The following is a 24,952-nucleotide window of genomic DNA, read 5'->3' as shown; positions in this document are numbered from 1 at the left end:
ACTAAGGATAAATGCTGATACATGTTACATAGAGACGTGTCCCACATCCCCGTGACTTTTAAACATCCTGTCGGAGATGCACATAGGTCAAAAATCTGTTTCTGTGTTTCGGAGCCCAGAATCTGCTTTGCATATCTTACAAGCCTCCTCTTTGCTTGTTCCTTTTCTTCCAGTGTTGGGGAAGCCGGGTCATATGTCCTGTGGACCGTCCCACGTTCCGGACTTGGCTCAGTGCACCCTCGCGGTGTCCATTCACTGGCGACTGTATCCTCCTGTTTTTCTGAAAACCGGTGATCACACCGAGAGGCTTGATCCGATTCAGAGTTTTTTAAAGGTTTGTTTTATTTACTTTGAGAGAGAGAAAGCATGAAGCAGGGAGGGGCAGAGAGGTGGGGGGGGGGGGAGGGAGAGAATCCCAAGCAGGCTCCCCCCGTCAGCGACGAACCTGGCTCTAACGTGCAAACCTCGGGATCAGGAGCTGAAGTCCAAGTTGGTCGCTCAACCGACTGAGCCACCCAGGCGCCCCCAGATGGTTTTCGTGTTTTGCAGGGAAGGGGCAGAGGGTAAGATCCATGGATGGTGGGGCCTCCGGTCCACTCACTCAGGAGCCCGGAGGAGCTGTTGCCTTTCAGTGTTAGGACTGTTGGGGGCTCCTCCCTCCCCTGGAAAATTCCTCCTCGATCTTGCACTTGATTTTGGCGGCCGCAGACAAGCACAGCCTGGCCCTGTGATGTACGTTTAGGGGATTTTCATTTCCTAAGAGAATCTTTCTTTGAGAGCAGGGAGAGTGAGAAGAGTCGGTGCTCGCCAGGGTGTATCCGAGATTCTGGCCAGCCCGGTTTCGAAACCTAGCTCCTCTCACTTCCTAGCGGGGTGACCTTGAGCGAGTTACTTCACGTCTCGGGGCCTTGGAATCTCCGCCTGCACCACAGGGCCGCTGAGCGCCCGGAACTCACCCGGTGGCGAAGATGGAAGGAGGTTAGCAGACCACGTAAATGCTGCGGTTGGGGCCCAAATAAAGAAACCCAGGAGGACCCTGGCAGGGCTGAGTCCGGACGAGCCAGGCCGGGCTGGACTCAGCCGGCCTCCTCCCGAGGGGCCTCCCGGGCCAGCGTCCCAGCAGTCACGTGGGGTGGGAGGTGGGGCGCCGGGCACACCTGGCTCCCTAACCCCCCCCCCCCCTACGGCTCGGGGAGGCCAGGTAGAGCCTGGGCGGGGTTTTCCGGACCCGGGTGCTGGAAGGTTCAGACTTCTGAGTGGAGGGTCGGTCTCCGACGAGGGAGCACCCCGATCTGCTCGCCGAGCAGCCCCGTCGTCGGCCCCCGGATTCCTGCGGCCGGAACCAGGTGAGAGATGGCGAGGTGGGGCGGGGGTGTAGGGGGAGAGGCTCCCCCCGACCCGCTGCGCGCTGGCGAGAGCGCGCGCACGGGCCGAGTGCTGGGACGCACTTGAACTCAGGGATCCCCTCTGGGATGCCCCGCCCCCGCCCCGGGGTCTCCGCCAGCAGAGGGTCCACCCCTCGCCGCCCAGGAGCCCACCTCCTCTGCACCCAGCACCCCAGTCGTCTCATCGCCCCGTGAGCCCCAGCCGCCGCCCCGCTCCGCTCCCCTCCCCTCCCCTCCCCTCCCTGCCGATCGACCACCAGAGCCCGCACCTCCCTCATCACCTCCACTCTCCCCTCCCCAGCCCCAGGCCACCAGCTCCCTCCCTCCCGTCACCAGTTTCCTGGAGCTTACCTAAGAATCTCCGTGCGGGGCAGGGCCTGCTGTGCGAGAGTTTCCTGTTCGCCTCTCCCCGCCACCCCCCACCGCCACCTCCTGCGACCTCGAGGTCGCAGGACCCACCCACAGGACCCAGGGGTCCTCAGGGTCCCCAAGGCTGCTGCCGCCCGCACCTCCAGGCCCACCGTGGCCCCAGGGATCCCTGGCTCCCGACCCCCCCCCCCCTTCCATTCCAGTCCTGGGAATCAAGTCGAGGACTTCCAGGTGGTGGCCTCACATTCGTGCCCCAAGCTCTTCCCCAAAGGTGTGCTTACAGTGCGAATTTCGGGGGTGGGGTGGGGGTGGGGGCAGACAGGGTTATTTCTTGGTGGCGAAGCCTGGCTGGGTGGAGGTGGAAAGCCCTGGGAGGGCGGTGAGCTGGGGAGGCGCAAGGCCAGCTCTGGGTGTGGGGACAGATGGGGGGAGGCTTGGCACCAGGGGCCAGGCTCCAGAGGGGAGAGGACTCAGTGGGCCAGGCTTAGCCTGGGGTGAGAGAGCCAGAGAGAGCGCTTAAAAGGCCTTCTGGACAGATAGCAGTAGCCCCATTTTCCCGAGGGACCCGCGGGCTGGGCTCCTCCTTCGAAGTTGGGGCTCCTTCTGTTCTCTAATCCTCCTGCCTCCAAACGGATGAAGGAAGGACTCTTGACCTTTCCTCTTGCCCCCCCCTCCTTGGATGATGGCCTGAAGGGCCTGATGCCGGTACAGGGACTGAGGACAGACACAGGGACTGAGGACAGACCCAGAGACGGACTTTCCGATCCCCCTGGGATCCCACTTTCCAGAAGCTGGCTGCTGGCATTCCCCAAACTCTCCCCACAGATGTCAGAGGGGCCAGCTGCTCTCCCCGTCTCCCTGTGCCCAGCTCCCCGTCCCAGCCCTGGCCCGGGCTTGCCCCCCAGGCCCTTCTCTGGCTAGTCTCTGAGCCTCTTTTTTTTTTTTTTTTTGAGAGAGCCAGAGGGGCAGAGAGGGGCAGAGGGAGGGAGAGAGAACCTTAAGCAGGCTCCAGCACGGAGCGGGAGGTGGGGCTCGATCCCCCGTCCCGAGTGAGGAAGGAGGGAACCACCAAGGAAGCTGAGAGACGGCAGCCACCATTCTAGAACATTCTGCCTTCCTTCTCACCCAAACAAAGCTGGCCTTATTGTCTTTCTGTCTGAGGGAAACAAATTTCGAGGGCACATTCAGGGCCAGCCCAGAGACGAAGAGGTGTGATCCTGACTGTCATTCTCCCAGTATCCTTGACAGGCGGAGGCCCACGTTCCTTCTACACACATTTCCCGAGCACCTACTGTGTGTCCAGCCCTGTTTCCGAGGGCTGCGGGGGACAGAGAGGGAATCAGAGCGACCCTGTCCCTTCCTTCCTTCATGGAGCTGTGTCTGAGACCAAGAGACCGGGTCTGAATGATCCCGAGAGTGACTCGCTTGGAGGCACAGAATTGGGACAGAGGTCAGAGCTGCACTGAGTGCGGCAGATCCCTTTCTCTCTCTCCTGTCTCTCCTGTGGTTTTCTATTCCTGTCTGTCTCTCTCTCCCTGCCTCCGTCTTTCTCTCTGTGTCTCCGTGTCTCCTTGTCTGTCTGTCCTCCTGCTCTCTCTGGCTCTGTCCCTGTATTTCTCTCCGGTTCTTTCTGTCCCTGTCTTTTTCTTTTCCGGTCTCTTTCTACATCTGTCTCTTCCCTCCTCCCTTCCTTCCTCCCTTCCATCCTCCCTTCCTTCCTTCCTTTCTTCCCTCCTTCTTTCCTTCTCTCTTCCCTCCCTCCTTCCATCCTGCCTCCCCACAAGCATTTCCCTGGGCCCGTGTTTTTCCCATGTCCCGTGCTTGGCAAATTCGCAACCAGACAGAGGAGCTCTTCAAAGGCTCACAAGCTACTTGGAGAAAGGAAGAGAGAAGCACCCAGAAGAAGTGGGAAGAAGGCACGAGGCCACTCTCCCTCCTCCTACTTGGGTGTCCCCTCTGTCCCCAGCTTCCTCCTGCTTCCCAGTCCCCAGAGAGTTCCTTCTACCCCAGAGTCAGGGCCGGGTCTCGAGGAATCTGGTTGGGATCTGGACAGGAATGTAAGGGCCAGTGGCCTTGACGAAACCGGAGCCAGGGAGCCATCAGGGGGGCACAGTGATGCTTTCCATCTCTCCCTCAACCTTTTTCATCTCAGGGTCCAGTTCACTGTGCTCATGGGTTTCTCTGGTCCCTCTTGGATATGGCTCAACATGGCTGCACGCGGGCTCTCACAGGCCCTTCAGCTGTGGGGCCCACAACCAACCAGCCACCCTCCCTGTGTTTCTAACTTCAAATCGCCAAGGGAGAGACTCTGCTGGATACAGACGCGTCTCTTGAGCCCGCGCCCATGCCCACACAAGGGCCGCCTTGGACCAAAGTCAGATGATGCCCTACTGGCTGCGTTTTGCTTTTTTTTTTTTTTTTTAATAAAGACACCATTGCTATTGGATTACGGCCCACCTTAGGATGACCTCATTGTAACTCGGTCACTTCTGTAAAGACCCTGTGTCCACGTAAGGTCCATATTCTGCAGTATCAGGAGTTAGGATTCCAGTATGCCTTTTGGAGACAGACACAACCCAACGCATGGCACACAAGGTCTATGGGTTGAGTGGGCAAAAATGTACTACCTTCATACAGTCTACCCCTTGACTGCCATCACACGTATGCTTCATCTCATACCCCCAACTCCATTAAAAAAAAAAAAAATCAGGGGTGCCTGGGTGGCTCAACTGACTAAGCATGGGACTCTTGATTTTGGCTCAGGTCATGATCTCACGGGTTCGAGCCCCGTGTCAGGCGCTGCCCTCACAGCGTGGAGCCTGCTTGGGATTCTCTCTCACCCTCTCTCTCTCCGCCCCTCTCCTGCTCGTTCTCATTCTCTCTCTGTCTCTTAAAATAAATAAACACTAAAAAAAAACCCCAAAACCCACAGAAATGGGGGCGCCTGGGTGGCTCAGTTGGTTGAGCGTCCGACTTCGGCTCAGGTCATGATCTCACAGTCTGCAAGTTCGAGCCCCGCGTCGGGCTCTGTGCTGACGGCTCAGAGCCTGGAGCCTGCTTTGGATTCTGTGTCTCCCTCTCTCTCTGCTCCTCCCTTGCTCATGCTCTGTCTCTCTCTGTCTCAAAAACAAATAAACATTAAAAAAAAATATTTTTAACCCAGAAATTAAAAAAAAAAAAATCAAACATTAACCAGGGCAAGTAGAATCACACACACTCACCCACTCCTCAGAGGAACAGCCCCCACGGTCAGCTCAAGCCACCGTATCTACATCTGATGGCATGAGGTCACCCTAGCTCATCCCAGAATTTACAACCTCAGGACGAAATTCATTCCTCTTGTAGGTCTGTTCCCATCTCAGCCACACGGAGCAGGGCTCTTTGCTTTTTTTTTTTTTATTTTTTTATTTAAAAAAAATTTTTTTTCTTCCAACGTTTATTTATTTTTGGGACAGAGAGAGACAGAGCATGAACGGGGGAGGCGCAGAGAGAGAGGGAGACACAGAATCGGAAGCAGGCTCCAGGCTCCGAGCCATCAGCCCAGAGCCCGACGCGGGGCTCGAACTCACGGACCGCGAGATCGTGACCTGGCTGAAGTCGGACGCTTAACCGACTGTGCCACCCAGGCGCCCCAAGGGCTCTTTGCTTTGAATGTGATCATCTTTCAAAAACTGTTTAAATCAGTTTATGTATTTATTTTGAGAGAGGTGGAAACAGCACGAGCAGGGGGGAGGGGCAGAGAGAGAATCCCAAGCAGGCTCTGCACCGTCCACACAGAGCCCGACGTGGGGCTCGAACTCCCGAAAACCGTGAGATCGTGACCTGAGCTGAAATTAAGAATTGGATGCTTAACCGACTGAGCCACCCAGGCGCCCCCTGTATGTGATAAGATCAAAAGGTACTGTTTTAATGGTCAGAAAGGTGAAGTTGCTTCCCAGAGTCACACAGCTAATGAGCGTGGGAGCCTGCCGTCAACAGCCTGTGATCAGAGTGTGTCCACTGAGTCATGCGTCCTCTCTGTCACTGTGTGAAGCCTAGTCCGTGTTGGGCTTAGGGAACAGAGGCTTTATTTACACTCGGTGGCAATGAGGAAGGGGCCTGATCCGGAACTTTTGAGCAGTAAGACTGAGCATCTGCGGAGCTGTGCAATGAACCTTAGTCAGTAAACCCAGCCTCCCTGGCTCCTTGCCTTTCAAGTTGAAGGGGGCCAGAGGAGATTGTATCATCCAGGAGTCCATTTCTGGCTAGGCTCAACATCCGGTGACCCAAGGGGCCCAGACAGACCCCCAGCTGAGTTGGTTCAACCCAAATCCAGGCATCTAGTTGGCAAGCCTGACTTTCTTCTAGAAAGATAATGCATATGGGGCGCCTGGGTGGCTCAGTCGGTTAAGCATCCGACTTCAGCAAAGGTCATGATCTCACAGTCCGTGAGTTCGAGCTCCGCGTTGGGCTCCGTGCTGACAGCTCAGAGCCTGAAGTCTGCTTTGGATTCTGTGTCTCCCCCTCTCTCTGCCCCTCCCCTGCTCATGCTCTGTCTCTCTCTCTCTCTCTCTCTCAAAAATAAATAAAAACATTAAAAAAAAAAAGAGAAAGATAATGCATATCATCTTAATGGGCTATGAGGGTAGCAGCGATTAAGAAACAGGGATATTGTTGGGGCGCCTGGGTGGCTTGGTCGGTTAAGCGTCTGACTTCGGCTCAGGTCATGATCTCACGGCCCGTGAGTTCAAGCCCCGCGTCGGGCTCTCTGATGACTGCTCAGAGCCTGCAGCCTGTTTCAGATTCTGTGTCTCCCTCTCTCTCTGCCCCTCCCCTGTTCATGCTCTGTCTCTCTCTGTCTCAAAAATAAATAAACGTTGAAAAAAAATTAAAAAAAAAAAAAGAAACAGGGATATTGCTACATTAGGTCCAGTGCCAACTTTTATCAGCTATATATAATTAACCATAAAGGACCATATCTACATAGCTTCTGGCACCTTCCCAGTTTCAACCAGGTCACACCCTGCTTGATTTCCCCCCAGTGTTCTCTTCTTAATGGCCACTTGCTTCAGTACTTTGACCAAGGAACACAAGCCGTGGACCAAACCAACCAGAAACCTTTCATATCTAATCTACCTTTGTGCAGAGTCTCCAGGATACGCTCTGATGAAAGCCTGCTCATGAGGAAGAGTTTTAAAAAGAGTGGGTGGGAACCTCATATTCACAGGGGAGGGAGAGGGAAGTCTCTGGGAGAGCTGGGGGACCAGAAGGCGCTTCATTCCTTTGACTCCTCCCATATATCCCCATTCCCGTGATTCCAAGCCCAAGGTTGATCAGTGACCAAACCTGGACTTCCACTGTGGCAACAGGCTGCAGGTGTGGTTCCAGCTGGACTGCAGAATGGCAAAGCCCATCAATCACTTCTGGGGGCGATCTTCAACAATAAAGCGTTAACCGTGATAATGCGGAGCAATGCTTGTTCTGCTATTCCTTCCTGGCGTCCAGTCATAATGGGGAGTCAGAACCAGTTCACTCCCTGCTTCCCTTTCCTTTCAGCTCTTTTGCTTCCGCTCCATGACTGTATCTCCAAACCCCTGTCCCGTCTGGGCCTTATTTTAGTTCTAGGGGGTCCCAGGCCAAGAGCCTGATTAACCGCGTCCCTCTTCGAACCATTGCATGCCTCCATAGTGAAACTTCCATAAAACCCCTAACCAATGGGTTTCGGAGAGGCTCTGAGTTTGGCAGGCCCACCCAAGAGCCAGGAAGGCGGCCCACCTCACCTCCGTGGGGACGGCAGAAGGCCCTTCCGGATCTTACCTTATGTACTTCTTCTCCGGTTATGCGTTCGTAGCCTTTATAATCAGATGAGTTCTGAGTTCTGTGAGCCATTTTGGCACATTATCAACCCTGAGGAGGGAGTCGTGGGCACCCCCAGTTCAAAACTGATCAGTCAGAGGTACGAATGGCTCGGGACTTGGCATCGGTATATGAAGTGAGACGGAACTCTTAAACCCATTGGATCGGATCCCAAGTCCAGGAAGGCAACGTCAAAATGGAATTGAATTGTTGCACACCCAGTTGGTGTGAGGGGAGAAAAAACAAACACTCACCTGCCAACTGCCTTCTGACCTTCAGGTAAAAATATTCAAGAGAGAGAATTGGCCAACTTACCTTTTTATTTATTTATTTATTTGGGGGGGGGGGGGAGTTTATGAGCAGGGGAGGGGCAGAGAAAAAATCCCAAGTAGGCTCCACACTGTCAGCCCAGAGCCCGATGAGGGGGCTCGAACTCACGAACCGTGAGATCATGACCTGAGCTGGGATCAAGAGTCAGACGCTTAACCCACTGAGGCACCCAGGGGCCCCTGGCCAACGTGTCTTTCAGAACCAGCCTTACAAGTTGCAATTGTGCCAACAGATGGCAAAGCCACCGTGGAACCAGGCGTTTATCTTCCGTTCAGTTGGCGGTGGCGACGAGGGCAGGCAGGTCAGGTGGTGGAGTTTGTGATGGGTTGGGCAATTTCCTTTCAAAGGGACTATGGATAGGCAGGGCATGCAAGAATGGACATCTCTAGAAACCGGATCCCGGTCGGTAGAAGGTCTATACACTTGTCCTGCCCGTATATACACACCCATGGAAGTATACTCAGTCTATAAACACATCGAAACATACAACGTGTATTTACATTGTGTGTGTGTGTGTGTGTATATATATGCTCACTGTATACATATTACACTTCTATATGTACATAGCATATACACACTCACACAACACAACGCACACCTGTCCCTTGTATGCACACATATTCACACACACCCGTATGCGTGCACAACGTATAGATACCCGTATGCATACTCGGGTGAATGCACACGGCGTACTCCTTTCGACCCGGATAAGCAGGAACGAATGAACCCGATGGAAACACACTCCCGAGACCTGCCCCCATACACGTAACTGAGCACTCACGCTCATCTACACACAGAGTGAACCCCCCCCCCGCACGCACCCTCCCCCCACCCCCCGCGTGTCTGCGCGCACCCCTCCGGGGCCGTCACCCCCTGGCCTAACATCCCCGGCTCTCCCTTCCCCGACAGCCATGTTCAGCGTCCAGGCGCCCTTCTTCTTCTCCATGGGCCATATCCTCCTCTTCGTCTTCACGGCCTCTACCATATTTCACCTGCAGCAGCGGCTCGCGAAGATTCGCCCCAGCTGGCAGATCGAGACGCTGGTGTGGGCGCCCGCGGAAAACTCGACGACGCCCCGGCCCCGGGGCGGCATGTTCACCATCAACGCCCAAGGGCGCCTGGGGAACCAGATGGGGGAGTACGCCACCCTGTACGCCCTGGCCAAGATGAACGGGCGGCCCGCCTTCATCCCGGCCGAGATGCACAGCGCGCTGGCGCCCATCTTCCGGATCAGCCTCCCCGTCCTGCACCACACCGCGGCCGGCAGGATCCCCTGGCGGAACTACCCCCTGAACGACTGGATGGAGGACCGCTACCGCCACATCCCGGGCGAGTACGTGCGCCTCACCGGCTACCCCTGCTCCTGGACCTTCTACCACCACGTGCGCGACGAGATCCGGCGCGAGTTCACCCTGCACGACCACGTGCGGGAGGAGGCCCAGGCGTTTCTGCGGCGGCTGCAGGTGGGCGGGCGGCGGCCGGGCACCTTCGTGGGCGTCCACGTGCGCCGCGGCGACTACGTGCACGTCATGCCCCGCGTGTGGAAGGGCGTGGTCGCCGACCGGGGGTACCTGGAGCGGGCCCTGGGCTGGTTCCGGGCCCGCCACCGCGCCCCGGTCTTCGTGGTCACCAGCAACGGCATGGCCTGGTGTCGCGAGAACATCGACGCCTCCCGCGGCGACGTCGTGTTCGCCGGCGACGGCGTGGAGACCTCGCCGGCCAAGGACTTCGCGCTGCTCACGCAGTGCAACCACACGGTCATGACCATCGGCACGTTCGGGATCTGGGCCGCCTACCTGGCGGGCGGGGACACCATCTACCTGGCCAATTACACCCTCCCGGACTCCCCGTTCCTCAAACTCTTTAAGCCCGAGGCGGCCTTCCTGCCCGAGTGGATTGGGATCTCGGCAGACCTGTCCCCGCTGCTCCACCACTGATGGTGGCCGGCCTTCGGCACCCCCCCTCCTTCGCTGGCTCCCCCGAGACCAGCTGCCCGAGGCCCCAGGGGCGTCTTGTTCCGTGGGCCAGGACCCTTCCCTCTCGCACCAGGACGCTCCAGAGGCCTTAAGAAACCCAAGTCGCCACCGACTTGAAATAGCACGTTTCTGTGTCCCACGCAACAAGAGCGGTGGCGGCACATCGCTGGGGTTCGTCGAGGCAGCGGCTCGGCGATGTCACCGGGAACCCCAGTTCCGTCCATCTTGTTCAACTGCCATCAACATCTCTCAGACCGCTCCCCACCCCCACCCCCCCACCCCCATGGTCCCAAAACGGCTGCCACATAACCGGCTGTCACATGCGGGCAACCTCTTCACGAGGCAGCCAAAAAGAGGTCCGTTCTTCGGTCCCTTTTGAAGAGTGAGGGACGCATTCCAAAGCCCTCCTGCAACTGCCCCCCCCCCCCCATAGCTCACTGGCCGGAAGTGTATCACATGCCCGCCTGACCCCAACACAAGGCCAGGCGAATAAGACCCTGGGATTGGCTTAGCTGCAAATCAATAAATCTTTGCCCCCTTCAGCCGGGGTGTTGATCAGCCTCCTCTGAAGGATGTGGCGGCGGACAGGAGGAAAAGCAGGGCGCTCTTACCGAGGAGGAAGGAAGCAGTGTACGTACGGAAAACGGGGAAGCCTTGAACTCGGTTGTCTGCTCGCCCCGCAAAGCCGTCTGGCCAAGGAGGCAAGCGCGGCTCAAATAGAGCGGACCACCACCTCTCCAAGCCCTGTGTCCTTGGCCTGGCTCATTTTTTTCTAGTTTGCCCGGAACGGGGTGGGGGTGGGGGTGGGGGGACCTTTCCCCCGGTTTCCGAAAGAGCGCCGCCCTGCTGGCCAGTCGCTGGCGTGCGTCCCAACACCCCCGGGGCCCCACTTCTGCAGCCCTGGCTTCCCAGGGCCTGGGATGATTACTGTTGAGAACTCGGAGCGCAGCATGGCTCAGTGGACTTGAAGCGGGTCCGTCTGTTCCCTCCGTAAACACTCGTGGCGGTGGAACCTCGCTCGGATCCCCGCTAGCGAAGGCGGGGTTGACAGAAACTAGCGGCCGACGTCCGGATCGCCTGCGTGTGTGGCCGGTCCCCCAGGACAGCTTGGACTTCCGCCTGGAACATTCCCTCATCCGGCCGCCATCTGGGTGTCGGAAGCCACCATGCTGTGAGGGGGCCCAGGCTCGCTCCGAGGCCACGGTAGGTGCTAACAGTGAGCGGTCTTAGCTGAGGTCAACTTCAAGTCCTTCCGCGTAGGCATCCCCCAGGATTCCACCTGTGACCAAAGAGGTAACGGGGGAAGTAGAGAGGTCTATACTCCAAGGGCTCAACAGAGACTCCTCGGGCCTGGAGTTCACAGGTTCACAGCCTGGAAAGAGACAATCCGATGCCTCAATCAGAGTGATGTTTGAGCCCAGCACTCACCGCGGGTCAATTGCAGAGAGGTCACACAATACAGACAAGGCCACCGTATTTGTAAGGGAGTCGGTCTGAAAAGGAAGTAATAAAGGAATATAAAGACTGGGAGGCACCTGGGTGGCTCAGTCAGTTGAGCATCTGACTCTTGATTTTGGCTCAGGTCATGATCCCAGGGTCGTGGGATGGAGCCCCACGTTGGGCTCCGCCCTAAGCATGGAACCTGCTTGGGATTCTCTCTCTCTCTCCCTCTCTCTCTCTCTCCCCCTCTGCCCCTCCCCTGCTTGTGCATCACCCTCTCTCTCTCTCTCTCTCCTTCTGAAAAAAAGAAAAGAATATATATATAGAGAGAGAGGAAGATGCTCCAAAAATCAGTACATAGGGAAAAAACGTTTACCACTATTTCAGTGGCTGAAGCCAATCAAGTGGCCACACCCAAGTTCAAGAACAATCCATCCATGTACCCCAGAATATCTGTGCTCTAATAGCTACCTCACATCCTGCAGGCCTTCAAGGTCTCTCTAGGGGGTTCTCTTGGAACCCTTTTCTTTTGACTTGGGGCTCATGCGATGGGGTGCCACGATACTTAGTATGCTAATAGCTCTCTGCCTCAATAACTCTATGAACTCATTCAAATTCCCAGTCTCATTTTTAAATTTTTATTTGTTATTTTTCGGTAGTTTATTTTATTTTACTTTATTTATTTTCAAGTAGGCTCGGGGCGCCCGGGTGGCTCAGTCGGTTAAGCGGCCGACTTCGGCTCAGGTCATGATCTCGCGGTCTGGGAGTTCGAGCCCCACGTCGGGCTCTGTGCTGACAGCTCAGAGCCTAGAGACTGCTTTGGATTCTGTGTCTCCCTCTCTCTCTCTCTCTGCCCCTCCCCCGCTCACGCACACACACACTCTCTCTCTCTCTCTCTCTTTCTCTCTCTCTCTCTCAAAAGTAAGCATTAAAAAATACAAATAAAAAATAAAAAAATAAAAATAAGGTAGGCGCCAGCATGGGGCTCGAACTCATGACCCCGAGAGCAAGAGTTGAATGCTCTACCAAATGAGCCAGCAGACCCCCGTCCCTCCGGTCTGATTTTACACAGCTTGAATGGGTGATGGTTTTTGGATTGGGTTTCGGTCTTTATTTTTTATTTTTTATAATATTAAAAAAAATTTAATGTTTATTTATTTTTGCGAGCGAGACAGAGAGAGACAGAGTGCAAGTGGAGGGGCAGAGAGAGAGGGAGACACAGAATCTGAAGCAGGCTCCAGGTGGCTCAGTTGCTTAGGCATCCAACTGTTGATCTCAGCTCAGGCCATGATCTCATGGTTCATGGGATCGAGACTCGCATCAGGCTCTACACTGATAGTGTGGAGCCTGCTTGGGATTCTCTCTCTCTCTCTCTCTCTCTCTCTCTCTCTCTCTCTCTGTCTCCTTTTCTCTGCCCCTCGCTCACTCGCGCACGCTCTCGCTCTCTCAAAATAAATAAGCAAACTGAAAACAATCCTAAATGAATTTGTTTATAAATTTGGCATTCTCCCTTTTAATGCACATTTTAAATGCATGGGGGTGGCGCGTGTTCCACATGCTGCTAAATTAAAACAACATCATGGTTAGGTGTCATTTCCAACGATGGCCATGAGGACATCTCCCCTCCATTTCAACCACCCGAACCTTCCCCGGCCCATCCCTGATCTCAGTAAATGGCACTGTCCATTTACTTGAACCCAAACTTAACTTCTTCTTGATTCCTCCTTTCACACCCCATCCACCTGCAAGTTCTGTCAGCTTGACCTTCAAAATATACCCTGAATCTGACCTTCTGTCCCTCTCCACCGTCGCTACTCTGTCCAGGTCACCATCACCTCTGCCTGGACATCTGCAAAAGTCTCTTAAAAACTACGGGTGCCTGGGGGGCTCAGGTTATAATCTCACGGTTCCTGGGATTAAGCCCCTCATAGAGCTCTGTGCTGATTGTGGAGACTGCTTAACACTCTTTCTCTCTCGGGGCTCCTGTGTGGTTCAGTCGGTTAAGCGCCAACTGAGGTTGTGATCTCGCAGTTCATGGGTTCGAGCCCCGCTTCAGGCTCTGGGCTGACAGCTCAGAGCCTAGAGCCTGCTTCGGACTCTGTGTCTCCCTCCCTCTCTCTCTCTCTGCCCCTCCCCATTCATGCTGTCTCTCAAAAATAAACATTAAAAATAATAATAAATCTTAAAAAAAAAAAGCATTCTCTCTCTCTCTCCTTCCGCCCCTCTCCCGCTCTCTTGCTCTCAAAAATAAATATATTAATTAAAAAAAAAACCCTAACTAAACAGGGGCGCCTAGTTGGTTCAGTCGGGAGAGCAGAGGACTCTTGCTCTCAGCGTTGTGAGTTCAAGCCCCACGCTGGGCATAGAGCCTACTTGGAAAAAAAAAAAAAGCGTAGGTGTGTAATTCTATACCACAGCCATAAGAAAGGTACGCTATAAAATGTCTATTAAACATATGCCTTGAAGAATGAATTTGACAGTGGACTCGTGAAGTGATGGCAGAAGTGAGGCAAAGAGACCAGTGAGATTACCAGATTTCAAGATTGACCATAAAGCTAAAGTTACCATGACAAACTTGTGCTGGCGTAAAAGTCAGACAAATGGAAGCCAACAAAGAGCCCAGAAATAGACCACATATATACAGTCACTTCATCGATTGATTGATTTTTTTTTTTTTTTTTTTTTTACGGTCACTTGATTTATGACAAAGACGTCAACACAGTTCAGTGGGAGGATAGAAGAGCTTTTCAGGGCGCCTCGGTGGCTCAGTCAGTTGAGCATCTGACTCTTGATTTGGGCTCAGGTCGTGATCCCAGGGTCCTGGGCTCTAGCCCCGCATCAGGGTCTGCACGGAACGGGGAGCCTGCCTCAGATTCTCTCTTCCTCCCTCCGTCTCTCTCTCACCTCCTCTGCCCTCCCCTTCTCCACATTTGAGCACACACTCTGTCTCTAAAAAGAGAGCTTTTCAAGAAATGGAAGCAATCCAGTATCCGTATAGAAAAAGTGAACCTTGATCCCTTCCTCACACCATTCACAAACATTAACTCAAGATAGATCACAGACAAAATGTGAAAGCTAAAAGCACAAAGCTTCTAGAATAAATGACCTTGAGGTGGGCAAAGGTTTCTTTTTATTATTATTTTTTAAATTTTAATGTTTATGTATTGGTGAGAGAAAGAGAGACAGAGCACGAGCGGGGAAGGGGCCGAGAGAGAGGGAGAGACAGAATCCGAAGCAGGCTCCAGGCTCCGAGCTGTCAGCTCGAACTCACCAACTGTGAGATCATGACCTGAGCCGAAGTCAGACGCTTAACCGACTGAGCCACCCAGGCGCCCCTTATGTTACTTTTCTAAAAGTGATCTCTACACCCAATATGGGACTCAAACTCACAACCCCTAGATCAAGAGTCACATGCTCTACCAGCTGAACCAGCCAGGCGCCCTGGTTTCTTAATGAACACACACACACGCACCAAACCCCAGTAAACTGATAAACTGGGCAAACTAATAAACAGAAAAACTAGTAACCTGTACATCTTCCTAGAGAGCCCACACTGATTCCCAGTTCTTAACTGCAGTAGGCTCATAACATAGCTGATGGATAGTCTAGTATAGAATTTGGGGGGGGGGGGTTGTTGAGCACACACATCGGTCTCAGTTGCCTCCTATCCTGTATCTTGCACCGTCGATGACGTCATACCACCCTTATTCTCCATTTTTTTTTTTTTTTTTTTTTTTTTTTTTTTACGTGAAATCACAGAGGTGCCTGTGCTCGGTCCTTTAAGTGACTGACTCTGGATTTCAGCGCAGGTCATGGTCTCACAGTTCGTGGGTTCGAGCCCCCAGTCGGGCTCTCTGCTGTCACCGCAGAGCCCGTGTCTGATCCCCTGCCTCCCTTTCTTTGCCCCTTCCTCCTCCGCTCATGTGCACTCTCTCTCTCTCAAAAACAAACAAACAAACAAACAAACAAACATTTTTTAAGATAAATTGATAATTTTGGCAATCTGTTGACTATATCCTTGGCCTTTCTCCCGTGCCTACTGAGATGGTATAGGACGATAACGCGGTTCAGGGGCTCCCCTGGGGCAGCTCAGGCTCCCCACCTTCCTGTGCCCCACTTTGGTCCAGCCCTCTCTCTCGCTGGGGGCAGGAGAGAGCAACAGAATTGTCTGGAGAAAGGCTGAGTGACGGGCAGTGGGGAGCGTGGGGCCCAAGCCTCTCTCTCCGGCTCTGGGGTAAACATGCACACTCTACCCAAGCCTGTGCAGGCAGATGGGAGAAGCCCCGCCGCACCCCTTCTGGATCTTTCCAGGACTGAAGGCACCCCTTTCCCACCAGTGTTCGGCCGGACACAAAGGCTCCTGCAGCCCCCAGCTGCCACCCACCTTTTGTTCCTGAAGCCCCGACCTCACAAGGTTCCCCCCACCCCCACTGCCCCGTGGCCACGCCCTTCACACCTTCTCCGCAAGGACCACAGTCCTCCACACCGGTCCTCTGGCCACCCTACCCATTCCCCTCGGCTCCTGGTACTTTCTAGGAGTACCATGAAAATACCCAGCACCCTGCACTGAAACTCTCTCTTTGCAAATGTCTGAACCTCCCCAGAGCAGACAGCGAGGCTCTTTTTTGTTTCAACGCAGGCACAGGCTGTGGACTCATGAATCAGATTTAAAGCCCCTCTCTGACACCTCCCCGTCTGTGTGACACGGCGGGCCGCACCCCCCTCCTCTGGTCTTCCGCGATCTCATCTGCAAAGTGAGGAGGACAGATCCTCCCGGATTGCTCGGAAGACACCAGAGATCGCCTTCCCCTCGCGGTCGCGAGCGCTAGTCCCCTCGCCTGTCCTGTCGTGACTCTTGAACGCCCACCAGGGTTTCCAACACTGGCGAACTAGAATTGTTGATCAGCAGCTAAGAACGGTGGGGGACACTCATCAGCGTGGCTCCCACGCCACGTCCAGCTCGTGGGAACTCTCGGCGCACCTCTCATCCGCACTGGGCTGGAGTGCCACAGGAGCAAACTGACAGCAAGGCAAGGGGACGTCGCCGGCTCCGGGTCCCGTCGCACGTAACTGATCTCACGGTCCTTTTCCACCCGCAGTGGACACGGCTGGTGGCGGCCCAGGCGCCCGCAGACAGATCCCTCTTCCCGGTCCTGGGCACCCAGCCCCCAGCTTCTGCGTGCTTTATGCATCCATTCTGCCTTTTTATTTCCTGTTTTTCTGGTGCTCTGGCCTCTGCGGCTTTGTGGACAGTGCGGAGGGGACTGCCCTTCCCAGGGCTAGCCACTTCCTGGAGATAGTAAAAGACTCACCCAGGAGTGTGCTTTTCATATGCAAACTAACCAACCCCGAGCCCAGACTCACAACTGCTTCCTTTATGAGCGCCTGTACTCCAGGCCAGTGTTCCCCAGCCTAAACACCCCAGGATCAGGTTCCAGACAACCAGGGAAGGGGGGGGCACACCCCGGAGCCAGCTGAAATTTATCCAAACTAGACAACCCTGAGGCTGCTTACCCTGCCTCTCCGGTTCCTTCCCTGGGAAACCACAGTAAAGACTTTTGCCCGGGGTTTCCCTCCCCCTCCCCCACTCGGCCTCCTGACTGACCCTGGCCCTTGCCCACGTGGCCTGGTGTGGCTTGGCACGCCCCCTTCTCTCGGGATCCGTGAGAAAAACAGACGGTCTTTTCAAGGAGGATAACCAAGGATCAGATCGTCCTGATCTGCCCGGCTCCGCCACACCTGAATAATACGAAAACCTACGCTTGAAAAGACGTTGCTTAAAGACAAACATTAGAAAAGAGAAATGTAAGGGGCGCCTGGGTGGCTCAGCCGGTTGGGCCTCCGATTTCGGCTCAGGTCATGATCTCATGGTTTGTGGGTTTTCTGTGCTGACGGCTCGGAGCCTGGAGCCTGCTTTGAGTTCTGTGTCGCCCTCTCCCTCTGCCCCTCCCCTGCTCCCACTCTGTCTCTCTTTCTCTCTCAAAAATAAATAAAAAACCATTTTTTTAAATTAAAAATAAATAGGGGCGCCTGGGTGGCTCTGTCGGTTGAGCTTCTGACTTCGGCTCAGGTCATGATCTCAGGGTTCATGAGTTCAAGGCCCCATCGGGCTCTCTGCTGTCCGTGCAGAGAGACCACTTCGGATCCTTCGTCCCCCTCTCTCTCTGCCCCTCCCCTGCTCGCGCTCTCCCTCTCTCTCAAAAATAGTGAAAAAAAAAAATGAAAAGAAAAAATGAATAAAAAATGAAAATGAAAAAAAAAGACGGTCTCTCTCTTGGGACACCTAGGTGACTCAGTCGGTTAAGCATCCGACTTTGGCTCAGGTCATGATGTGGGTTGGAGCCCCGCAACGGGCCCTGAGCTGATAGCGCGGAGCCTGCTTGCGATCCGCTGTCTCCTTCTCTCTCTCTCTCTCTGCCCCTCCCTGACTCGCACATGCATTCTCTCTCTCTCTCTCAAAAATAAATAAACGTTAAAAAAAATTCTCTCTCTCTCCTCCTCTGCCACTCTCCCCCACTCCCACTCTCTCTTAAAAAAAAAAAAAAAAAAAAAGACTGCAACCCCAAAGAATCGCCTTGCTGAGCCACTCAGTGGAATTGTGAGTGATCATAGTTATTATTTTGAGACTCTAACTTTGGGGATGGCTTGTTATTCAGCAATAAAAAAGGGGGGGGGTGCGGATCTCCCTCAGCTTCAAAAGCCTAACTCCCTTGGCCTCAGGGTAGGACAGACTGAAGCTTAATTTATCCTCCCAAGCTCCCCACGGGGCCCAGTTGAGGTTGGGACTTCACCTGCCGTCACACTCTTGCGAATCTTCCCCCTTCTCTGTCCAGTGTCCTCTGCTCCCTTTTGGTTGCTCCTCAGAGCATTTATCTCATGAATCAGGGGGCACATGAGTCTTGTCTCGGGCTCTTCTTCCAAGGGAGTCTGACCTCAGACACGACACGTTGATAGTCGCACTTCCAACCGGAAGCCAAGGGTCCGGCTCCCCATTCTCCCTCCCGACTCTTCCTTGCCCTTCTCCTTCCATCCCGTAAGCACAGACCACCTTCCAGACTCCCCAGCCCCAGGGAACCATCTAGCAGGTGGCACAGAGGGGGGGGGGGGAAGAAGGTGGGAACAAAGACATCATGAGGTCTCTGAAGGAAGGAGCAAGCAGTTTGTTGGCCCTGGCCAGCAGCAAAGGACACGGACCACACAGCCATGGAGGAGATCATACGGAGGTCAGGCAGACAAGAGTCTGGCCGACGGCATGTCAGCAGCCGTTCAGGGGCCACGTGGGGATGAGAGTGTTCTCTGATTCTGTGTCCATGGTGGGAGGGGCTCTGCAGGTTGTCCCCCGCCTCCCTTGGGAGTATGCCTCTGTGACTTTCCCATCCCCACCAGTGTCCCCTCCTTGGAAGCCCCAGAATCCATCACCACGGATCGTCCAGCAGGTCCCACAGCCGGGTGCCACTGGGGTCAGATAAGTCAGCAGAGAAGACGCTGGGGGCTGGGGGACCACAGCCTAGCAGAGGACCCCCACTCAGAGCCTCCAGCCAGTCCAAGGAATCCGTGGGGCCCCTGGGAGAGGGCGACGGGGAGTTTGTGGGGGACGGGAGCGAGGAGGAGAAGACAGATGAGAGGCCTTCAGAGTCTGGGGAGGGGGACAGCACGTCGAAGGAGCCGGGGAAGTCCAGGGGGATGGGGGGCAGCTGGTCTGCAGAAGGAATGGAGTGTGAACTTAGGCAGGCAGAGATCCGGACGCCACTCTGTTAATCCTCGTTTCCAGACGTCTAAGTCCCCAACCTCTAGGACCCAGGACTCCAGACCCCAACCCCTTCCTCCTTGGACTAGGAGTCCAGAACCTCAGTCTCCTCTTCCCCCACATCAAGAAGTTTGACTCGGGGCGCCTGGGTGGCTCAGTCCATTGAGCGTCCGACTTCAGCTCAGGTCATGATCTCACAGTCCGTGAGTGCGAGTCCTGCGTCGGGCTCTGTGCTAAGCGCTCGGAGCCTGGGGCCTGCTTCGGATTCTGCGTCTCCCTCTCTCTCTGCCCCTCCCCTGCTCGTGCTCTCTCTCTCTCTCTGTCTCTCAAAAATAAACAAACATTAAAAAAGATTAAAAAAAAAAAAAAGTTCGACTCTTACCATCGGACTCCATCTGATCCTCCAGGATGTCATCAATGCCCCGGTTCGGAAGCAACTGCGGGACGGGCAGAAGCGGCGTGAGCCTGGGACCCGTCCCGATCCTGATCGAGACCCCTAACCAGCTCCCTCTCACCTGCGCCCTGCGGATGGCTTCCTGCAGCTCCTCCTCCAGACTCGGGGCCGCCGTGGACGGTGCCGAGGCAGGGGTCAGCGCCGGAGCCCGCGCGGGAGCCGGCGCAGTCGGCTGGGTTTCCGCGGCACGTGGAAGAGGCGGAGGGTGACAGCTCCGGCCTGACTTGAGCTAGAACCGCGGGGAAGAGTTCCCATAAGCCACGCCCACTGGACGCAACCCCACCCCCCTCGCAAGCTGTGGCTCCACCCCCCCACCCCCAGCCGGTCGCATCCCGGCCCTGCGCTCACTCATCGACAACCCTATTGGTTTCTCTTCCCTTAAGATCCGCCCACTACGCTCTTAACCACGCCCCCACAATTCATTGGCTATTCTTCTTTAGACCTCCCGCCCCCGTCCCGCTCCGTCTTCTCCTCACTGGTCCATACGCGCGTGGCCCCGCCCTCACCGAGCCCGGCCGCCGGACTGCTCCCAGAGCCTTGGGCCTGAGGCGCGGCCAGGGAGCGCTCGCGGGACTGTCCTCGCGTCGCGGCTTCGGCCGCTCGCGGGGCAGGGCGCCGCCGCGCATGCGCTCCAGGAGCATCGATTTAGTCCCCGACACCGGGAGGCCCCGCAGGCGCAGCTGCTGCCGGAGCTCTGAGACCTGGGGTGGGGGAGCGGGGAGAGGCCTTGCTGGGAGGGCTCCGGGGCGAGGCGGGAGCTGGGGCCGGATATTTGCAAAACCGCGAGAAGAGGGACGAGAAGAGGGACGGGGTCTCCAATGGGGCAGAGACTGGGGGCTCAGACTTATGGGCAACCCTCCCCACCCCCGAAGGAGAGGGCCAGCCTGGGAAGTACTCCCCATACTCACCGTCAGCTCCTCCAGTTTAAGGGTCTGAAGTTCCAACTTGTGTGGAGAGGGCGAGGCGCTGGGGACTCCAGGCGGGGAGGGAGTGAGGGGGATGGGCTTCATCCTGGTGGTAGTCGTGGGGGTGGGGGAACAGAGGTTAGACGGGGCGGAGAGAGAAAGGGCATCCGGGGGTCCTCAAAGACCTGGGGCGGGGGGGGGGCGGTGTGAAGAGGAAGGAGAGGGCCCAAAGTTCTGGGTCTCCGACGAGGCTAGTCCCTGTGCATGGGGAGCAGGAACGTTCCGGAGGCTCAGTGTCTTGGGTCTGGAGCCAAGACTCCTGGAAACTGACGGGAGAGGGACCAGGAAACTGGGAGAGGAAGGGGCTGGGGGCTAGACTCCCCTGCTCTTGGACTCTGGGTTTGAGTCCAAGATGCTGCGGGCCTGACTTTCCGGCAGAGAGCGAAAACGGGATGCATACCTGGGAGGTGGCCGCTGGGAGTCTGTCCCTTCCCACAGAGGTGGTCCAGGGGGACCCAGAGCCAACATTTTGGCCTGGGGGTCGACCCTGGACCCTTGTCTCGGCCCCGGGGGCATGTACTGGTGGTATGTCAAGTTCCCCTTTGGCTTGGGCTCTCTCCAATGTTGGGAGATCTTAGGAGACTCCTGTAAAAGCAGGTGTGATGTCACATGCTTCAGCTCTGTGCCCCCTCTCCTGCCCCAGAGCCTCATGCAAAGTAGGGCGAGCATCAGTCAGCTCAGCCCCGCCAGAAAGGAGCCAAAAAGGGCAGCCGCAAAGAGGACCAATGCTAGACTCTCAGGGGTACTTCCCTTCACTCGGTGGAGACTCACCTTCAGGGACCTCCAAGGGCCATATTCTGATTCAGGGAGCAGGTCCCCAGGACTGAAGAGGAAAGGAGTGGGACCCGAGGGCGAGGCTGGGGCCAGGGCAGGGCCCGTGGCTGAGACCCATGGATCTGGATCCAAGACTGAAGAGGTGGTGAGGGACCCCGAGACGCCTGCAGATAGCAAGCCAGGCAGGGAGGAACAAGGCTGTGTGGGAAGGAGGGTCCTGCAGGCCACAGCCCCCCACCGCGGGCGTGAGAGGGCGGGGCCAAGGAGTGAAACCCCAGGAGCCTGCAAGGCAGAGGTTCTAGGGAGCCAGACTTGTATATTCTCAAGGAAGGCAGGAATCGCGTCCTTAGTCACCAAGGGGTGTGATGGCTGCGAATCGCAGCTTTCTGGGGTTCTGCTGGGACAGCCAGCACTCCTGGTTTCTTGAGGAGAGAGAGAGAAGCTGAAAGCCACATCCTGAGATGCATAATGTGTGCCAAATGCGGGGTCTGGGACGCCTGTCTTCTCCAAAGAAACGGGATCTGGATTCACGCGTTTCATTGGGGCGGGAAAAGCCAGAAAGCGGGAAGCGGAGCTTTAGGGGGTAGGGTGGCCAGGGACCTGTGTTCTTGGGTCCTCGGGAAAGGACGGGATCGGATTTCAGTGTATCCCTGGCAGAGGGACTGAGGCTCGGGAACCAGTGCAGGAGATCTGGCCGCTGGGCCCCAGGGGAGTCTGGCCACCATCCCCTCCCTTGCAGGGCCCACACTTACTTGGGTCCTGATACCGTCTGTGGATCCGAAGCTGGAGGACTGCGGAGGAAAGAGAGAGGTGGGAGGGGAAAGGCGGGAAGGGAGTGTCCAGGAGCCTGGCCTGGCGGGGCGCCGCGCCCAGCCCCCTTACACTCCCCGGGGCAGGCGGGTGGGTGGGCTGTCAGCCCGGTCCCTTTCCCGGGCCTCCCGCCTGCTCCTCGCTCCCAGCCGCAGCCCTTCTGCGACCAGGAGCCAGCCAGCGTGCAGGCAGGAGGCGGCCCTGCCCCCCAGCTCCACCGGCCCCCCTTCAGGAGCACGTACCCACCCAACTCAAGGCACCATCGCCATCTTGGCCAGCCGGACCCGTTTGCACCCTCACCTCCTCCGGTCCATGTGCTCGAATCTGCGCAAGCCCACTCCCTCCTGTGTGCCCCTGGGCCTCCCCACAGTCTCCCCCTCTGTACACGCCGCTCCCCGGGCCCTGGTTTGGCACGCACGCCACTTCTGTGCACTCGTACCCTGTGGCCCTCTCCATCTTGGCTCACCCTGTCCTGGCACCCACCCAGCCACACTGACACACTTCCCCGCACACTCAGGATCTGGCTTCCAGCTTGGGAGCAAGGATCCCGCTCCGTCACGTTCCACGTGCACTCCCCGGCACCCCCTTGGCTCTTCGGTCACTGGCGTCTTCGCACCCACCCAGCCACCACGGAAGCACACTCGTTCACACGCGCATTTCACCCTCCGCGCGCGCGCGCGCGCGCGCGCGTGTGCAGGAACTGACATCCGGCGCCACTCACTTGCCCGCTTTCTGTCTGCACTGGGACCTAAAACACAACCCGTGACGCTTTCGCCGCTTGGCAGCTCGCTTGTCCCCTCACCCACGCTGCTCACGCCAAAGTCCCCAGTCTGTGTACCCCGTCCACTTTGCACACCTGTCAATTTCAGCTCCTGTTCCTTCGCAGTACCCGACTCTCCACACCCACCCCTACCCGCCCACCTGCTCCTCAGTGTTTACGTGAACATTGTATTGGCCGTTTGCACGCTAGTTGAGCCACCAAAAACTCAAGCCCTTTGCTGGGGCCTCCTTTCTGCACCAGTGACCTTTTGTACAGAGGACACGTGCCTCGTGGGTCCCATGGCCTCCTTCCCACCTGACCCCCCCCCCCCCCAATACACACTCCCAGAGTTAAGAGTTCTCAATCCCAGGGGGCACCTGGGTGGCTCCGTCGGTTAAGTTCAGGTCATGATCTCACGGGTTCGTGAGTTTGAGGCCTGTGTCTGGCTCCGCGCTGACAGCACGCCTGGGATTCTCTCTCTCTCCACCCCCTCCCCCACTTGTTCTCTCTCTCAAGAATAAATAAATGAACGTAAAAAAAAAAAAGAGTACTCAATCCCAGGGCCCAGAAGACTCCTTCCCTACATGCACAGAGAGAATCCTCTCACCAGATCTGAACTTGGAGCGAATGATTTGGGAGCGCTGGGAGGAAGCCGCGAGGGTCATTGCCAAGGCTGTGATGGTGACCTGGACTGAGGCGAGGGTAGAGCCCCCACAGGAGGCAGGGTCAGAGTGGAGGTCAGGAGGCTGTCCCCGCATGCGAACGCAGCAGGGAAACAGCTTAGGGATAGGAGAGGACTTGAACCATAAGTTCTGGATCCTGGGGGGTGGGAGGGATCCAGGGGCTGGGAGCCCAGACTCCTGGGTCTGAGGGAGAAGGGGGTTGAGGGCCCCAACTCCTGGAGCCTCGAGGAGGAACGGACGGGATCTCTGAAAGGAGACCCCCCCCACGCCCCGCCCCCCGGGTCTGTGAACGGAGAGGGAAGAAAAGGGGGTGAAGAGACAGAGCTCAATACTCTGAAGGGACTGGAATCCAACACCCTTGATCTAGAGGGGAAAGAGACCTGCTAGGCTCCGGGTCTCTGCCACCTGCATTTAAGCAGGGAGTGGGTGGGTGTCAGCCACTATGGTCTGTGAGGAAGGGACCGGGACCGGAGAGGTGGCAGAAGGGTTAAGGCAGGTTCCCCCCAGCCCCACCCCAGGGGCTTCTCACCAGGTGGGCTCCGGCCAGTAGTGCTCCGGGGCGGGTTGAGTCCCCAGGTCAAGGCTGGAGGCCGTAGGCTCCGCCCCACCAGCCCGGGACCGCCCAGGACACCCCTTTGTAGGGCGAGCAGGAGCCTGTGAAATGGGGCGGGGCAGACAGAAGCTCCGCCCGTGACCCTGAGAAGGGGCGGGAGCACGGTCTGGGTGGCACTGAGGGGGGGGGCGAACGTCGGGGTTCCCCGAGTCTCTCCCTCCTCCGCGGCCTGGGGCTGTGGGGCTCAGGCGAGGCAGCGGCAGGCGGACTGACAGAAGCAGGTGCCTGGAGAGGGGCGCCGGGTGAGCAGCGGGAGCAGGTGGTCGCGACCCGGCCCTGCGGGCAGGTGCCACCTGTCGCTTATTTTTTCCCTGACGCAGCAGCGGGAGTCGGATTTAGGGGAGTGGAAAGTTCAAACCGGAGCTCCGGACTCCTGGATCTGAGGGAGGAGGGGGCTGGGGATCTGGACTCCTGGGTCCGAGGGAGGAGGGGGTTGGGGCCTGGACTTCTGGATGTGAGGAAGGAGGGAGGCCAGAGCCAGGACAAGGGGTGTTGGGATTCGGCAGTGTGACCGACGGGCAGAAATGTCCAGATGATGGCCGGGGGACCCAGACTCCCGGGTCTGAGAGAGAAGAGGGCTGGAGTATGGCCTTTGGGGTCCGAGGGAGAGATGGCTGGTTCCCGCTGGCAGGACCGAGGGCCTGATACTTGGCCGACCCAGCTTAGGGTTCTGTCCTGAAATGCGTTGCGAGGCCCCAGGGCTCCCGGTTTGGATTACAAGCCCCAGGGCAAGCTGAGGCCGTGGCTATAAATACCCCCGGGGCCTCGGCAAGAACTCAACGCTCCAGTCGAGGAACCTGGTGCTCTAATC

The 24,952-nt window shown here is 56.6% G+C and overlaps 2 protein-coding genes across 26 annotated transcripts in view; one reads left to right on the top strand and one right to left on the bottom strand.

The window, feature by feature from the left end:
• The window catches only part of FUT2 (fucosyltransferase 2), a 36,521-nt gene extending 25,096 nt beyond the window's left edge, over positions 1 to 11,425 (top strand). For 7 of the 20 annotated variants that reach the window (XM_045047051.1, XM_045047052.1, XM_045047050.1 and 4 more), the window contains one exon: positions 9,050 to 11,425. In XM_045047051.1, the coding sequence (XP_044902986.1) occupies positions 9,050 to 9,856 (807 nt within the window). In that variant the 3' untranslated portion in view covers positions 9,857 to 11,425. The other 13 variants (XM_045047041.1, XM_045047039.1, XR_006590729.1 and 10 more) reach the window with 11 other exon arrangements.
• MAMSTR (MEF2 activating motif and SAP domain containing transcriptional regulator) lies at positions 10,004 to 24,834 on the bottom strand. Of its 6 annotated transcripts, XM_045047028.1 has the most exons (11): positions 24,058 to 24,834; positions 23,453 to 23,536; positions 22,028 to 22,066; positions 21,273 to 21,697; positions 20,902 to 21,086; positions 20,445 to 20,547; positions 20,043 to 20,237; positions 19,598 to 19,765; positions 19,465 to 19,519; positions 11,324 to 11,388; positions 10,004 to 11,174 (listed from the first exon to the last, which is right to left on the bottom strand). In XM_045047028.1, the coding sequence occupies exons 2-10, from the start codon at positions 23,508 to 23,510 to the stop codon at positions 11,345 to 11,347; spliced, it is 1,272 nt and encodes a 423-aa protein (XP_044902963.1). In that variant the 5' UTR covers positions 23,511 to 23,536; positions 24,058 to 24,834; the 3' UTR covers positions 10,004 to 11,174; positions 11,324 to 11,344. The 6 variants fall into 6 exon arrangements, with proteins under 6 accessions (XP_044902963.1, XP_044902961.1, XP_044902962.1 ...); XM_045047026.1 differs by lacking the exon at positions 11,324 to 11,388 and having other exon boundaries at positions 10,004 to 11,267; XM_045047027.1 differs by lacking the exon at positions 11,324 to 11,388.
• Between the last annotated feature and the right edge of the window lie 118 nt (positions 24,835 to 24,952).

Source organism: Felis catus, chromosome E2 (genome assembly GCF_018350175.1).
Source record: "Felis catus isolate Fca126 chromosome E2, F.catus_Fca126_mat1.0, whole genome shotgun sequence".
NCBI classification, from domain to species: domain Eukaryota; kingdom Metazoa; phylum Chordata; class Mammalia; order Carnivora; family Felidae; genus Felis; species Felis catus.
This window is presented reverse-complemented; position numbering and strand designations above follow the sequence as displayed.